The sequence below is a fragment of the Embiotoca jacksoni genome, unplaced genomic scaffold, assembly GCF_022577435.1.
Source record: "Embiotoca jacksoni isolate LCO1_2020_lvr unplaced genomic scaffold, fEmbJac1.0.p SCAF_4, whole genome shotgun sequence".
NCBI lineage: Eukaryota > Metazoa > Chordata > Actinopteri > Embiotocidae > Embiotoca > Embiotoca jacksoni.
In genome coordinates, this window is record NW_027185392.1 from 7,228,036 (window position 1) to 7,245,609 (window position 17,574).

The window sequence follows — 17,574 nt, forward strand, 5'->3', positions numbered from 1 at the left end:
AAATAGGTTTGTTCCTTTCAGCTCCAACTTTATGTCCTATTTTAAATACCGCACCTCTCATGCAAAAAAAACCCCACCACGATCAAGAGCAATTTGCAATAATTTTCTCAACTTTAATGGTAAGTCAGTATAACGATAAATTCGTGTCAAGCCAAAGCAAAATGTCATATGGGCAGGAGGGAATCATCTCGCTTCATGGGGATACTTGGTTTAAGAAATAAATCTAATGTGCGTCGCAGCCGGTTGCAGCTTATCGACACGAACGGTTAGACAGCAGTTACTGCAGCAAGCACATAAAAACAATTCTTACGACAGAAAGCATACAAAACACAATTTTGGAAACACAAACTACGCAGGCCGGATATATCGTTCTTATAATGTATTTTCTAAATTCCTGCGCATCGGCTCGTTGGTCTAGGGGTATGATTCTCGCTTAGGGTGCGAGAGGTCCCGGGTTCAAATCCCGGACGAGCCCACTTTTTACAGTTGAATCTCTGATTCAACACATCAGAATCAACTTTATTGGCCAATTTAACTCCGGTTGTAGCTTCTCTCTCAGCGTGCAAAAAACTAAAACAGACAGACATTTATAGACATAAAAACAAATAGACATATATACAGCTAAGAGACAAATATATACATATATATATGGTAGGTAGGTATTTACTTTATTAATCCCCGAGGGGAAATTTTTTCGCTACAGCAGCATACATATATCTAAACAATGGTGCAATTGCACCTGGTGCAAATGGTGCTGGGTGTCGTGGGAGGTCTGATATAATAGACAAAATATTTTGCACTACCTCACGTTACTGGCATCTGTGAGATATATTCACAGCTATGAAACACGTAAAGCAATCAGTCAAGGAAAATCTGATCACAAATTTCAGAAGTTTGTCACTTCTCTTTGAAAGTTAAAATTGATGCCCATGTTGCTTTGTGTGCGCGTGTATCTTCGTTTGTTTAGTTTTTTTTATTTTACACATTGTGCCAAGACCATAGATCTATAATATCAGAGAGCTTACAATATTTATTCTCAGCTCTGATTATAATAAGGTCTTATAATACATCCATGGCAAATAACTGATGATTTTGCACCATAAACCTTTCAACATTTGATCAGTGATTCAAATCTTGGTTCTTATCTTCCGATTATTTACAACTCCATGAACACACATACACAGAATTGAAGACACAACACTCCATTCTGCAAATATTACCAATAAGTTTATTAAGTGGTATGAATATTCTGTTTAAAAATGCAAAATTGCAAATAGACCTGTACAGTTATATGTTCACAGTTTAACACGTTCCCTTTGAATTGCCAACGTTTAGATTAAAAAGAGATAGGGTTTATCATAAACACAACATTGTAGAAATGTATAATATCAAAATCATGCTTAAACAAAACCTTTAATTGCCCTTTCAGTCTAATAATCAATTATAAAATATATATATTTATATATATGTATATATTACAACTTGTATTTGCAGAGATACAAAAACACATACAAGCAAAAAACCGCAGAGCATCCAGGAGCAAATGCAGATCAGTTGAGCCGCTACATTCGGTGTGTGTATTTGTGCGTGCGAATGTGTGCATGTGAATGAATGAAAGGGTCACACCTTCTTCTGGCATTGCATGATTGAAAAATGACAAACCAAGACACCTGATGAATGTTGTTGTGATTGAACCAACCAGCGAATCTACAAATAGAAACAACTGATGTGATTTAAATGCTTGCTTTTGGGAATGTTATATACTGTATTTAAAGATATATAGAGATATAAAGTGCACATTGAAGATGTACAAAGATGCTATTAACAAAACTATTTTGTTCTCCGGAAGCTGTAAAACATTGTGTTGTAAAATCTTAAAGGCATTTAAAAAGTGAATGCTGTATTAGCAGAATATTTGTTTTATCCTATGACCTTTGATTAAACTCTGAGAATTACAGGGGAATATTGACATATTTAGAAAGTATAAATTGTTTTATTCTTCCAAAGCACATATCCTTAAATATGAGCTGAAATATAATTCAACTACTCCTGAAAAATAAAACTTTAGGCGCAAATTTCCCTGCTTTGCACTTTGTATTTTTCCCATATAAAAGTGTCATACAGTGAGAAAAAAAAAAAAAAAAAAAAAAAAAAAAAAAAAAAGGCTACCACTGTGTCACATCGCAAACCAAAACACAGTTCATAGATACATAAAAAAAGATATAAGACAACGGTAAGACGTTTCATTGCTTCTACCCTTAAACCAGCCGAGTGGTGTCTGTTAATCTCTGATACAATAATGCCCCTGTGCAGCAACTTTCACATTTCTGTATGAAAACATAAAAAAACACTTCACTCCAACAATGAAAGAGATCCACAGTGCCCACTTTTAAAAAAAACCCAGGAGCACACAAGCGGAGCTGCTTTTAATGAATGCACGTGTCTTGCTGTGTATGTACAAAAGAAAGCGAGCATTAGCTACCTGACATCACTTCATGATGTAAGCTTGTAGAGGCAGATGAGGTGTGTGTGGCAGAACATGAAGGAGGAGTTAGCGTCTAAGGTAGCTGCGCTGATTACAAATAAAAGAAGCCGCAGTATGTATGACACAATGCACAGTTGGTGTGATATGATACATTCTGGAAAGTTTCACATTTTGTTGAATTAGCTAGCGAATAGCATGTCCATGTAAGTGTGAGTGTGAATGTAAGTCCACGGTTTGTACTTGGATGCATGCAGAGAGGTGAGAGCTGATGTTGCACAAAGAAGCTTGAGTTATGCCGTGTGGCTTGAACAGATCGGATGTTGGTGCAGTTTGGTTCTGCAGCCACAAGAGGTTGCTGCTCTCAGGCCGGCTGAGACGCCGCAACCCCTCTAAAACGAAGTGTCTGGACGTTGCACAGCCACCACATTTCTGTCAGGATGTCAGGATGACCTGGTGATAAATCTGCAGAGAGCTGACACCAGCTCGTATTCAGGCTAATGAGGTGGAAGGGTCTAAACTTGCACCCTGAGGAACATTTCCCTGTCAGAGTCCAATGTGGAAAAAGGCCAGCTATTCTAACCTATCCCCCTCGAAGCAAAGTGGTACAGTCCAACAACGAACCAAGCACAGTCTCTTTCAAGTTTCCCGGTGGAGGGTTTCAAACTAGGAGGTGGCGTTTCTTGTGCAAAGCCAGGTGGTCGGAGCGGGAGAAGCTGCGTTCGCAGTCGGGACACTGGAACGGTTTCACTCCTGTGTGCTTGCGGAAGTGTCTCGTCAGCTCATCTGAACGGGCAAACTTCCACGTGCAGCCTTCCCACATGCACTTGTAGGGTTTCTCCCCTGCACAGAGAATACAAAAAGAATAAGATGAGTTAAGGATGTTAAAGATGTGCACATGTTTGGAAAAGTGCAGCTTGTGTACGAGTGAAGGCTCTCACCGGTGTGCGTCCTGCGATGTGCTTTGAGGTGGGAGCTCTTGGTGTACACTTTGTTGCAGCCGGTGAAGTCGCAGCGGTGAATTCGCCGCTTTTTCAGAGAGTCTGGAGATTCAGCCGGGAGAGGGTGCTTTGTGCCTGAATGAACTATTACTGATGGGTTGTTTCCCCTGAGAAAGACACATAGAGGACAAAAAAGAAAAAGGAAAAAAAAAGACGTTAACTGCTGGTGCTTCATCGGTCTTTGTCTGATGTGACCAGCAGAGGACACCAGTGTCCTTGTTCTTAAAATCTTCAAGTTGAATAACAACTTTTCTCATCAGGAAGTAGAAAAACACCTCCCGCCTTTTTCCAGTCAACCATGCCTTTGCTTTGTCCTGACACCTCTGTCATTTCTGATGTTTGTTTTTATACACCATTCAACAATTCATTCACTGTAATTCGATGCTAATCTTTGCGTTGCTCACATAGAGCTAAAAATGATCTCTAGAAGAGTAAAGACTGTGAAGGAGTAGACAATCCACCAAATGATATGATTAAAAAAAAAAGAAAACAACATCGGAGAACGAGTTTGACATTCAGAAAGGAGAAGAAGGAGTTGTGTGTGTCCGTAAGTGGCAGTTGAGAGCAGGTGTCGAGTGTTGAAATATAAATCTCACAGAGATTAATTCTGCGTTAAGGAACGTGCAGAAATTCCCCTGCGACACACGTGAGCGCGCACATGCACACATCATACTTATACACATCAAGCACACCTGACCTATGTACTGTATAGATACAGTATATTTACAATGATCGTGTGTGCGTTTTGGTGAGAGGTGATGACAGATAAAGACGTACCCTATTTTTTTACTTATGGGTTTAATTATGTCATTGTTGGCCCGGTGACAAGAGCAGCCCGTGAAAGCAGTCACCCTGACGACAACAGTAAGGCCATCTACACACAAACTAACTGCCAAAAAAAAAACCTGACTATTACATGTGAAATCGACCTTCAATTATTTCATTGATTTATTTAGAGGATGGAACACAGGGGTATAAAACAGGTGGGAGATGGGAGGTGAGGAGGAGGAGGAGGAGGGGGAAGAGGAGGAAGAGGGGAAGAGAGGATGAGGGCAAGAAAGAGGGAGCGACAATAACGCTAAAACCTACAGGAAGCTTCTGAGTGAGGAAGGAGGGAGGGGAAGAAAAAGAAAGAAGAGGGACAGGGGAGGTGACAGGATTAAGATTACAGATATGAGCTCGTTCACTTTGTAGGAGGACACGAGGATACGAGGTAACAAGCTTCTATTATGAGGCGTGGCTGATGGGCTGGACAGGAAGAACGAGAATAAAAGACGCCGCAGAGGAATGGCAGAGTGTGCCACACCTCACTTGTAGAAGAGTTATTGTGTTTATGACACTTGTTGTGTTACCAGGTGCTGTGTTCTTTTTGGAATTTAAAGACTTAAACTTAACTTCTAATCAGTCACAAACTTCATACTGAGGAAACTGTGAAACGCTGTGACGCACCGTAATGTTGAGCAAATGTGGAGAGTGTATATTTTTTGTGTTTGAAAAGTATTGCTCCGCAATCATTTTTTGTCTTTGAAATATGTCCTGCGCTGCAATTAAAAACTTCCCAGAAATAAAGGGGAGAGAGAGTTGGAGGACAACAATGAAACAAAGCTCTGCGGTCAGACTCAAGCATCTGACATCAGGTCAGGGTCCAGTGTCAGATGCCACCAGAACAGCAGAACCTTTAACACCTTTTCAGTGCTGTGTTTGTATCAAACAAGGAAAATCTGGCTCCGACTGTTTGGTCAGATAATTGATTTACCCTTTGATGAGATTTTTTGATTTAAATCATATTTATTGATCATTTTATACAGTTTCTTGTTTAGACAACGTTTTTGGGGTTAAGATACAAATACAATTTAATTGGAGAAGTTTGTTATTCATGAAGTAAACTTTACATGCCGCTTTGCTTTCCCAATAAATTCCTCTGAGCACTCTTTATTGGTAATTGTTCCTGCCTGAATCAGAAAGATAAATGTTTTCCTCCCTCCACTCAATATCATTGCACTGACGTATCAAAAATCATCCTGGGGCTGCACGTCTCTGACTAGCGTCTCCATATAAAGTCAAAGAGGAAGCTCAGTGACACTTGTTTAAAATCCTGTTTCGCTGCGTTACTCACTCGTACTCGTGTGATATCCTGATGACCGAGGACTTCATCTCGTAGCTGCTGTGGGGGTCGTGAGCGAGTTCAGGGCGAGTCTCTGTTTTGATTGGCTTGTGCAGGTCGTGGACGTCACCTCGCAGTTCAAGGGGCTTCGTGGAGTGACCTGTGCAGATGTGAGCGGTCAGTATGGTCAAGACTTTTTCACATGAAAACACTTTTAATTTTGTCAAAAGAGGATAAATCCAGTCAACGTTGGTGATCCCTAGAAGACTTCTCTAGCGCCACCATGAGGTTGCAATTTAGAGTAAAACAACTCTTTTTGGACCTATAATGTCGCTTTTCCACCGCATGACACGACTCTACTCGCTCCAGTGCCACGTACTTTCCTGGATTTTATTTTCCATATTAGATTAACAGGATGATGATTTAGTAATGCCATGAAACAATTAATTAAGACCATTGGGAAAATAAATACAGCATTGTATTGACACATGGACACCAAGTATTAATATTTTATTATATAAATAAATAAATCTGTCCAATTGGTTCAACATTTATGACAGGTTTTCTCAGACAGGTGTTTGACTACTTGAAAATCTAATTTCAGTGCAATAATAAATGACTGAAGACTGAAACAGACTGAAAATTGTATCTTATTAGATGAAACAGATGTTGGCAAAGTTTTTCTTTGGAATTTACAGTTTAAAAAAGGTAATAAATGTACAATAATAATAACAATATATGTAATCGCAATATTCAGCCGTTAAGATTTTACCAGTTAATAACCACTACTTTGGTCTGATACAAAGTCCAAAAAGGTGAATGGAGTGCGCTTGAGTTAAGCCACATCGTGGTGGGAAAACACTAAATTATTGAACCAATGTTTTTTATTGGAGAATAATGGTTTTCATGCTGCTATAAAAGTCCTTCAAAGGACGGCGACTCCAAACAAACCCTGATCAAGTGTATTATGGCATTTTGTCTTTCTCTCTGTCAACTGTCTCTATCACCGGTCAAAGACTGAGATATGGTGACCTATGTGGAGTTCAGTGACCTCCACTTAACCACAGAAAACAGACCCAAAAAAAAGCTTCCCTAAGAAATAAGAATCTTATTCTAAGAACAGAGGAAATGAAAAGCACTTCCTCGTTCTCAGAAAAAGAAAAAGTGTCCATTTAAGAAAAAAAATTAGAAACAAAAATCCTGTATTTGATTCAACTAACATGACAGAAATAAGAGTATGCTATGTTAATGAAGCTCAAATCAGTTCAATTGAAATTAAACTGAAGACAAACACGTATCACACAGACGACAACCAAACACGCGGTCTCACCTGTTTTGTGCTCCCGGCTTCGATGATGGTCATCTTCACCAGCGACAGGTGAGCTCACCATTATCGACTGGTGCAGGTGAAGAGGCGATGGGTAGAGGACCGACAGAGGCACCATGACCGGGGACATCATGACCCCTGACCCCTGGATGACCCCGGAGCTGGAGCTGATCAGGGGAGCCATCATGGCGGGGTAAGGGAGTGAGGGAGTGGGCGGTGGGAGGGTGTGGGAGGGCGAGGAGCGCAGCTGGGAGTGCGGGGGTGAGCAGCGGGGGGAGGCGCGGCTCCCCGAGCTGTAAGGGGAGGGAGGGGTGCTCCGAGGGGAGGCCGGGGAGGGGGCAGAGGAGCAGGCAGGGGAGGAGGAAGAGGAGGTGGAAGAGGAGCGCTTGCTGACTGACAGGTCCACGGGCTCCAGCTGGGTGTGTGTATGGTGGGTGGGGGTGTGAGACTGGGCGAAGGCGTGCATGTGCATTCGGTAGAGCGGGGCGGGATGGGGGAAGATGACTCCGTACGGTTCTGGGGTTTTCACCAACGAAGAGTAGAATGACTGTGAGAGGGAGGAAGAGAGGAGGCAGGAGAGGGAAGCAGCGAGGGGAGACAAAAGAGGGGGGGGGGAGTTAAAAATTTCCATTCTGCTTTGAATAACAGGGAAAACATGTTTCTGTCACACAAACAAGTAAAGCTAGCCAAAAAAATGTAATCCCACAGTTCTGTTAGGGAGCAGATAACTGTTATGTCTCAGAGTTTAGCCTGAGTGTGTTCATTAGCCCGCTGCCTGGCAGTGCATGCAGCCATTGTATGCAAATGTCCACTGCACAGCAGCCTGTTTGTCCAGGAAGAGCAGGAATGTGGGAACCAGTCTGTCTAGACACGTAGCGGGAGTGTGTGTAGGTGTTTGTGTGTGTGTGGAGGTCAGAATAACTGTACAGCATCAACATGTTCAGGCATGATGGGAGCTCACAAAAACACACACACAAGCACCCAAAGCTTAATTTACACAAACACATGTGCCTTACCGTCTCCATGTCTGTCTTCAGAGGGTAATCATACATCAGCATGGCTGCAAAGGCCAGGCTCCTACAAAATAAAAGACACATTAGCACACGGTTAATACACAACAACAACAACAACAACATTTACACACTCAGCTCACACCATTAAGAGTCATTCACCATTTAATTTACTTTGTAGTTCACTAGTTTGATCCATCACCATCAGAGGAGGAAGCACTCAGATCATTTCCCAAAATGAAACACAATAAGACAATGAAGAAATATTTTGAAAATACACAAGAATTATGAGCAAAATGTACTTTAAGTATTAATAGTTAAAGTGCTTGATCTGCAGGTAATCAGCCCCCAGATCATAAATAGAAAAAACAAAAATCCAGTACCAAACATACAAACCCTCGTACACAAAACACACACACATATCTTGTGAAGAGATGAAAAGTATATTACATAAAGTAGAAAGACTTGACAGGCACCTAAGTATAGGTGCCTAAGTATAGGTGCCTGTCAAGTGCCTGCGGTGTGCGTGTGTTTGCAGAGAGCATGCTCCACCTCATCCTGTAAATCCATTCAGACAACAGCCTAATACATAATTTTTCTGTCAGATTTTACACATCTCCTCTTCCCCTTTAATTTCCTGCCACATTTGTAAACATGTATAGTCTGTTTGACAGCTAACAGTGTGGACGTGCTTTGACAAGACACGTCACTCATAAAATGCTCTATATGACTTCAAAGTGCCGCAGACTACAACCAGCTTCAGTGTCAAAGACAAGACAGTGATGCATCACACATCACATCTGAAACACACACACACACACACACACACACACGCACGTGTTTGAACGAAGGTTTGGGGCTTTCAAAGGTGGTTCCAGTTACCTTGGCTTTGAATGGCCAGGTGCAGCTGGCTGCAGGATGACTGTATTTGTACCTTAATGAGTGTTGTTCATTTTGTGTGTGTGTGTGTGTGTGTGTGTGTGTGTGTGTGTGTGTGTGTGTGTGTGTGTGTTCAGTGGAGCATTAAGGCAACATGAACTGTCAAAGAATGTACCCTGAGGGAGTCTGTGTGTGTCTGTGACCTGATTAAAGTCCACAGTCTGGAGACAAGTTAGCCTTTAATTATTAACAAATGGGCAAGAACACAAGTCATCATGCCCAAGCACACACACACATACAGAAATACAGACACATAAAGTCCAGATGGGGAGCAGACCAGTAGGGGAGCAGGATGCTTGCTAGCTGGGTCAGGAAGGGTGTGAACATGACGACTGCGGCCTCACCCTCTGCCCGGCTCCAAAGAAACAAAGAGCTAACAGTCAGGTAGGAGCTGTGTGTGTGTGTGTGTGTGTGTGTGTGTGTGTGTGTGTGTGTGTGTGTGTGTGTGTGTGTGCGTGTGCATGTGCATGTGCACGCGTGCATGCGTGCGTGCGTGCGTGTGTGTCTAATCCGGGTTTGTATTGTATTGTAGTTCACCTGGAGGTCAACCACAGTTGTTCTGCTGTGGTTGTTAAATGACAGAGGTGACAATAAGAGCAAGTATGAAGCACAAACAGACAGATCATGAAACGGGAAAAAGACAGGGAACCACTTCAATGTACACACAGGTATTTTCATTGTAGAAAAAAATTAATTAAATATGTACAAAAGGCTGTTTGGGGCTTGAAAACTCAGCAGACATCAAGAAAGTCCACAAAATTTGCACCCGTGTTCGTATCTAAAAGTTTTTCCTTCAGCTACTTAAACAGCAATGCAGCAAGCACATGTACTAAAAGTGTAGAATCACTGCAATTAAGTGCGACATCAATGTTTTTTACACTGCTGCTGTCATTACTTTCCATTACTGAAGGTGTCAGGTTGGCAGATGTGCAGAACTAATCTGAAAATGACCAAACATTTCCCCCATTTTGGAGCTCTGCAGCCTGATAAACAGAAACATATGAGTTTACGAGTGAGTTACAAACTAGGTAAATATGGTGGTGCACACAAGACAAAACAACTCAAAATTAATTGAGTAGAAATATTCCCAGCCATGAGTGACTCAGATTCTCCTTTAACTTCTGAAATACAATAAAAGCTCATTATCTTTTGACTTTGGCTCTTCACAGCTGGAGGGGGATTTTTGCAGTCACACGTGGCTTATTCTCCGAACATGAACATACTGTTGAACACACGTTCCGAGGCTTTCATCACGTCAGTTATCCGAGTTCATCTCTTACAAAATCTGTGGCACACCACTGCAGATCTCACACAGAGCTTCATCCCTCGAAAGAATAGATGCAGCCACGGGAACATACCACTCCCTTCTGGGTTCACCTGTCACACGCCTGTTCACATCAAGGGGAAGCTCATTTATAACATCTGGAACACAGAGATAGACTGCTTATATATTAGTGCACTAAATCTTCCTGCCATTGGGTTGAGCCGACACGGAGCAATTTTGGCTGATGGTGACAAAAATCTGGGCCACACAGTAGCACGAGCAAATGATTAACGTCGTGTGTTTTAATCTGCAGGTGAGGTGTGTGCCAGGTGGTCGGGTTTACCACCCAGGGAAATTAACAGAGAGCAGAGAGGTATCGGAACGACATGTGACAGCAGGACACAAACTTTCCCTCAGGGTGTCTCATAAAAGAATAAATACAATGAGTCGCACAAACTTTAAACAATCACAGGAAAGAAATTTAAGTTAGCTGCTCAGCATCTTCCTCAGTGACCAGAGGACAATCTGCAGCTGGAGCTCATTAATTTGTTTCAGTGTTGAATTTAGAGCGGCAACATGTAGGTCATTCACTTGTTCACTTTATTCTGAACTACTCTGATAATTGATTGATCATACGAGTAATTTCTACATACAAAAATACCAAATATTTGCTATTTTATTATGTTATTATTATATTATTATGTGTATTATTGTGAGGATTTGTTGCCTTTATTCTTATGTGACGATGGCCTCAATATCTCTGCTGTATTTAAAATGTTTGTTGGTCAAAACGAGACGTTTGAAGACATTCATTTGAGCTTCAGCATTCACCAGAATTAAATTGGTATTTTTTTTTTTTTAGTCCAGAGCTTCCCAAACTTTTCAGACCACGTACCACTTTGTACTAAACCAAGTTTTCCATGTACCACATCACGGTGCAGATACCAGCAATTTTTTTCATCAACCAACAACAACAACAAGCACGTGAAGCTATTGTTTCAAAACCAAAGAATACATTAAATAATCTGAGTTCTCACAAAAATCCTTCAAAATGAGCAGGGGGAGGCGCATGGAAACAGCTTTTTTACGAATATTTCAGAATTTGATTCATCTAGCCTGTGAGACAGAGGAGTGCAAATCCGACACCGTCAAGCTGACGTGAGCGTTGTCTGTCTGTGACTATGTTGGACAAGATGTCCCAACACCCGACCGCACTGTGCAGGACCATACATATTCAAATTATTAACAATGAATTTTCACATCTTTGCAATGTGATGTGTGAACGGAACAGCTGCTGTCTGTAAAATGAGGTGAAATGAGGATGTTTTGGCAAGCTAGACTACAATTGTTGGGCCTTTCAGCAAGACTCTTTAGTGTTACTAGGTGGTGCTTTGCGTACCCCGAGTGGTACACATACCGCTGTTGGGAATCACAGCTATTCGCCAAACTGTTAATATTGATTGAGATTGCTGCAGCCCCAGTTAGATTGCTCTTCTGACAGAGTGAGTTGCATAATGAGTCAAACTGGTCAGCTGGAGGGCAACAATTTCCTTCTACGAGATAGACATCAGAGAGCTGCTGAAGAGAAACACACCGTGCAGTGAAGGAGGCGGTGTATGCTGCACCTGTACAGTAAAAAAAAAAAAAAAAAATAGACCTACGCAAACTGTTGAGGAGTATTTTCCTCCCTGTGCGCTCTACAAGTGGGTGTGTGTTTGTGCATGTCTGCAAATATTGTTCGTCGAGGTCAGTAGAGCTACTGTGTACTCAACTCCAACCCACTCAGCAAACACTTCCTACACCCCTCTCCCGCTATCTGTCTCCACCCCCAGACTCAAGATCTTCTTCTTCACCTCTTATTCGCTCGCTCCTCAGCGATCACTCACGTCTTAACTACTGTATTTATCTGAACCGCACACTCTTTTTCTCCCCCTCTCTATGAATGATATAAAACAACATGACTGAAGGGGAAAATATTGTGGCTTGGAGTCTCTGACTACCGACTCAACCACACACACACACATACTTAAACACACTAACAGCCGCACACTAAGTTTCTGCTAGCTCGGCAGAATACACACACTAAATCACTAAAGGGCTAAATTATTACAGACACACACAGGCCTGCACGCACACACATGCTCTAATGGCAACAGGCTGGAGATGATGAGATCACCAGAGAGACCAGAAACCTCCAGACAACAGCTTTGTCCAAGAACACGACGCAACACACACACACACACACACACACACACACACACACACACACACACACACACACACACACAGTCTGAAGTTCCCTTCCTCTGACTCGTACTTTTCTATACCACCTCTTTTTTCTTGTCAGTCTTACCTTCTGTCAGTCCTGTGCTGTTTTATGTCATGACTGACATTTTGATCGCAGACCGCCCGGCTCAAACAGCACTCAAACACCGACACACTTCATTTCTCGCAGTATAGAACTTCATGCACATGCTGCAGCTTGACTCATACTTTGGTACCTGTTCACACTCCTTAAGAAATACACTGATTAGCCCTAATTTAAGATCTTGGTAGCATGACTTATCCAGGCGGTGAGCTAATATTCCAACAATTGTCTTCTCCTTGCTCTCACCTCTGCTCCTGTGTAGTTTCTTATTGCTTCACACTTCTTCTGTTGCCCTTTACTCATTCAAAATCACTCGTTCTTTAAGGCTCTCACCCCCAAGTGTACCTCTCTGCTCCCTTATTTCAACCCCTTACCTCACTTCCTCCTCCTGACTCCTCTCATAACGCTGCACATGCCCTGACTTTGACTCCTCTCACTTTGAGGCCCTTACTGAAGCCCCATATCGTCTTATTTTGGCTTCTCATTCCCTCATCTGAGCTGCACAGCCCACTCCTCCCGTCCTTTTTACGTCCCCAAACACACACACACACACACACACACACACACACACACACACACACACACTTAAACACACATGTACAGGCACGTAGCCCCTCTCAGCTCCTCTCCAGCAGACTGTGAGGCTGCAGGCCTGCAGACCTTGGGGGAAGCCAGAGGGGGCCATCAGCAGGGGAGAGGAAACAGGATCCATCATCACACACACACATCCACACATTCAAATGGTGGATACACACATTTAAAGACACATCGGCGTCGTCATATGGCTAAAACACTGACCAAGACGCACACACATGCACGCACCTCGAGTCTAACTTGTCAAAGTGCGCAACGTTTTGAGGCTTTCCAGACAACTGAGGACAGAAGGAAGGAGAGAACAGAGCAACGCTGCCAGAGAGGAGAAGGAGAGAAGCGGAAGCCCTGAGAGTTTAGTCTGACTGTTATTATTTCCACACTGCATGATGGGTCAGGGGGTGTAAAGAAGAGGAGGAGGAGGAGGAGGAGGAAGAGGAGAGTGAAGCCAAATGGGGGGTGCTGCTGCAGGGGGCCTGCGGTTTCCTGTCTGACCCCCCCCCCCCCCTCCCACACACACACGCACACACACACTGAACCTCCCTACCCGAAGAATGAGAGGAGAGAAAGGGGGAATGGAAGGAGAGAAAGGGCAAAGAAAACAGCCGCTGTGACCAAACTATGTCAAAATGGAAGTGGAAAGAACAAGGCCGAGACAGAAACGGGGAAGAAAACTAAGTGGGTTTCGACCAAAATATGACAAAACTTCAATGAACCTCAAACATGGGGAGGGGGGAGGCAGTAAGACAGAGCTACGCAGTCAGAGTGGCTCAATCCAGTGGTTTAAAAGCGGTAAGACGCTCACACATACTGCACAACAAAGTGTGTGTGCTTTGCACGCATATGAGGTTGTGTAACTAGTTACAGCTTTTTAAGTTTATGGCTGTCTGCAGAGCATGGTGTTCTGATATCCTAAACTTTTCATGGAGAATCACCAACTACTCAGCATCCAGGAGTTTAATGTTTAGCCCCAATGTTCCCTTTGAGATGCCCTTTGAGCAGTCGGTGTGTGTGTGTGTGTGTGTGTGTGTGTGCGTGTGTGTGTGTGTGTGTGTGTGTGTGTGTGTGTGCGTGTGTGTGTGTGCGCACAGTCTTGCGCATTTTGTTCCACCAGATAACATCAGCATGTTGATTCAGGAAAAGAGGCGTAGGGATGGGTGGGGTATTTGGGGCGTGTGTGCGTGCGCTGCCCTGATGTTAATTGTTAAATAAATAAGAAAGAAAGAAATAAAAAGTGAGACAAGTCATCTTTGTCGTTATTTACTTCTCTGGCGTGAGACAAAAACTCAAGACAAAGAGGCAGCGAGAAGGGGAGAGGGACGTTGCCCTAGTTCCTCCCGTCCACCCCCCACATCCCTCTCTCCTCCCTTCTTTCTCCCTCTTTCTCTCCCACTCCAGGCTCTAAACAGGATAAGGGCTTCATATGCCAAGTGGAATGTGTGACGCAAGCCTCAGCCTTGAAACAAAGCACAGGAAATAGGGAGAGACAGAGACGGAGAACACACACACACACACACACACACACACACACACACACACACACACACACACAGGAGCAGAGAAAGAGATGTTGACTGTAAAGGATGCAGTGAAACGAGAGGATACAGAGAAAACAGCTCAGGTGTGACTCTTTGAATCCATTGCTCTCTTTTTCTCCACTCCATCTCTCACACACACACACACACACACACACACACACACACACACACACACACACACACACACCTGTCATACACTCTTTATGTGTCACACCACACTCAGCTCTCACAGCGCACAGCCAACACTCAGGGTCAATTCTCACACCATTGTTTGATTCTGTATCACCATCAACTTTTACTGACTGCCTGACAACCTGATCCATGAATCGATGAGTCATGTAACCCAAAAATCTGCAGTAATTAGATTGATAGATAGATAGTTGCTTTATTAATCCCACAAGGGGACATTTTTTTTGTCGCTACACCAGATTCTGATAATCAAGGAGTCATTTCACTTGTTCCGCCAAGCAAACATGTCAAATGCTTCTCAAACGTGAAATGTTGCTGCTTCAGTGTGTTTTACAGACTTTTAAATGTAGCCCAACATTTTTTTTGAGATAATTAATCAAATCAGAACTTGTAATGAGCATTTTCCCAATTTTCTGACATTTATGGGACTAAACAAAGTGAAAAAATAATTTCCAGTCGCTCAGTGATTTCACCAATATTAATATATTTAATCAAATCTACGTCTGGACAAAAAAAATGTGTCCCACAATAACGGTCACATGTTGTTGAATGTAATGATTAGTGGAAAAATAAATAAAGAATAAACCTTGTTTTAATTAACAACAGCATGTTCTTTATAAGACTCTAAAGGCTAAAAATAGCTTTGTCTCTGCTGCCGTATAACCTGGTTACGTAAGTTATCAACCAGAGTTAAGATCCTTAATCATCCAGTCAATAAATGTAACATTTGACGCTCATTTTCTTCATTTCTAGAGGATGAAATATTTAAAAACCTGTTGATTCCCGGACACAGCTAACAGAGAAAAACGAAGACATAAAAACAACTCTGAGTAATTAACTAATTAAATAAATGACACACAAGCAGGCTGATTTCATTAAACCGAACCCACAGCTCTGAATTTATGGACTTCTTTCTCCTGTGATACATTTTTGCTGTAACACAACACATCTACGACCACATCAGACTTTTAAAAAGACCACGTTGCAATTAGAGGCTTCGCCGCAAACACATCCGAGAGGACACGGGAGCAGCGTGCCGGAGTCCTGCGACTCAAGCGGCCCGGACACACTGCACTGAGGCTGCAGGGGCTTTACAGGCAGATCACAGTGTCACACTTACTTCTCAGACGGAGTTTACAGTCTATTCCTGCAGGAGAGACGGTAGTTTCACAGCTGCCTTGCTTAACGACACAGAAAGCCACAGTCTCCTTCTCAATGTAGAAACTCCGGTGAAAAAGTGACGCAGACGAACCTCCGCTGTGTCACTGACATCAGGCTCAGAGAAAACAAGACGGCCCGGTGATCGATGGCTCCACAAAACTTCCCCAAGTTACGAAACTCCCCTCTCTCCTCTGTGTGACTGAGCGGCTCTGCCTCAGAAACTGCTGGTGTCACATGATCCACTGTCTGTTGGGCCGCTAGGCGGGACCGGGGCGGGACCGGGGCGGGGTGGTCCAGTGTGTGCGTGTGTGTGTGATAGGTTTCATTTTAAACTTGGAGTAGACAACCAGTTGGAACTGTACAGGCCTTTAGTGACATGAATGTGCCTAATTTTACATAAATCAAACTTATGACTTAACACCGACTAACCTGAATGGTGTTTTCAGAGCATAGCCGTAACATAAGTGGAAACAATATGAATAGCCTATATCTTATACGATACATAAATATTAGATATATTGACATTCAAATAAAATAAAATAAAATGAAATAAATAAATAATAAAATAAATGTAAGCATTTTCTGCTGTAAAATGAATTATCATAACTGGAACTTTTGGATCGATTTTTTTTGCTTCGGTTGCAGATATTAGAAATGAAACCTAAACAATGTGAACAAGAATTTAACAGCATTAGACATACATGTGTGTGTGTGTGTGTGTGTGTGTGTGTGTGTGTGTGTGTGTAGAAGGAGGAAGATGATGCTACGAACTACTGATCTAAAACTGTGCCCCTGGTGCGTTTAACTGCAGGTAACCATTGCAACAAAAATTATGCTTCACACAACTTTTCTAGTTAAAGACCCATTGAACAATATTTTCTGCATTTACACTGAATTAAATGACTCCATGTAAAGTGAAAGCGTTTATGCCATTACTGAACCCGTTGAGAATCAACACCCAACTTTCAGCACATTGCTTTGGGTCATAAATTGAACATATGACGAGGTAGCCCTGATCCAAGACCATTTTACGACATAAACTTCCAGGCTAAAGAAAATCAGTGTCAGCAAATTTGTAAAGCAATAAAGACGTAAGGTTAATAAAAACCAGTGAAATGTCTGAGTTCCCTTCGACAGACATAACTGTCCTCGTTCGTGGTAACTAGAAAGCTGATGTAGGCGATGTGATGTTTGCATTAATCCAACCGTAGATATATCCACTTATAGATACATATCAGATATTTTTCTCAGGAATTCACCGTTAAAAGTTGAGTAAATAACAGACTTGCATTTGTCGGGCGGACAGAGAGAAGACTCCACTCATTGTGTCCATGTTTCTCTGTTGGACATCTGCATTTGGAAAGCTAATGTATTCTATGTCACTGTTGTATCGTGCTAGTTCCTGAAAAAAAATAAGTTGTTAGACTGGGCACTAACCAACTGTGTGACATCACTGCTCAAAAGCTTGCTTGTAGCTTGTTAGCTTTAGGATAAACTGTGTTGATAAGCATTTTCTTGTACTGGGACACCTGTGCTTTTCCATTTCAATCAGATGTATAACAGAGTATTTAGACATGATAACACAGTTTAAATGTAGCTA

At 42.4% G+C, this 17,574-nt stretch overlaps 1 protein-coding gene and 1 non-coding gene across 3 annotated transcripts; one reads left to right on the top strand and one right to left on the bottom strand.

Moving 5' to 3' along the window:
• The first annotated feature begins 403 nt into the window (after nt 1–403).
• trnap-agg (transfer RNA proline (anticodon AGG)) lies at nt 404–475 on the top strand. The gene has a single exon. It is a non-coding gene; the product is annotated as a tRNA-Pro (tRNA).
• Nucleotides 476–1,205: 730 nt separating this feature from the next.
• klf3 (Kruppel like factor 3 (basic)) lies at nt 1,206–16,178 on the bottom strand. 2 transcript variants are annotated; one of them, XM_069168035.1, is made up of 6 exons: nt 15,934–16,178; nt 7,931–7,991; nt 6,918–7,461; nt 5,600–5,747; nt 3,424–3,590; nt 1,206–3,325 (listed from the first exon to the last, which is right to left on the bottom strand). In XM_069168035.1, the coding sequence occupies exons 2-6, from the start codon at nt 7,970–7,972 to the stop codon at nt 3,144–3,146; spliced, it is 1,083 nt and encodes a 360-aa protein (XP_069024136.1). In that variant the 5' UTR covers nt 7,973–7,991; nt 15,934–16,178; the 3' UTR covers nt 1,206–3,143. The 2 variants fall into 2 exon arrangements, with proteins under 2 accessions (XP_069024136.1, XP_069024135.1); XM_069168034.1 differs by lacking the exon at nt 15,934–16,178 and having other exon boundaries at nt 7,931–8,011.
• Between the last annotated feature and the right edge of the window lie 1,396 nt (nt 16,179–17,574).

What these genes read in the sequence shown, in the direction of transcription:
- klf3 (XM_069168034.1), bottom strand. Translation starts at nt 8,011, where the DNA reads ATGTGTCTTTTATTTTGTAGGAGCCTGGCCTTTGCAGCCATGCTGATG. An exon ending in AAGCCGGGAGCACAAAACAG is followed by an intron (nt 5,748 to 6,917) that starts GTGAGACCGCGT and finishes ACATCTGCACAG; the next exon opens with GTCACTCCACGAAGCCCCTT. An exon ending in ACATCGCAGGACGCACACCG is followed by an intron (nt 3,326 to 3,423) that starts GTGAGAGCCTTC and finishes TTCTCTGTGCAG; the next exon opens with GGGAGAAACCCTACAAGTGC.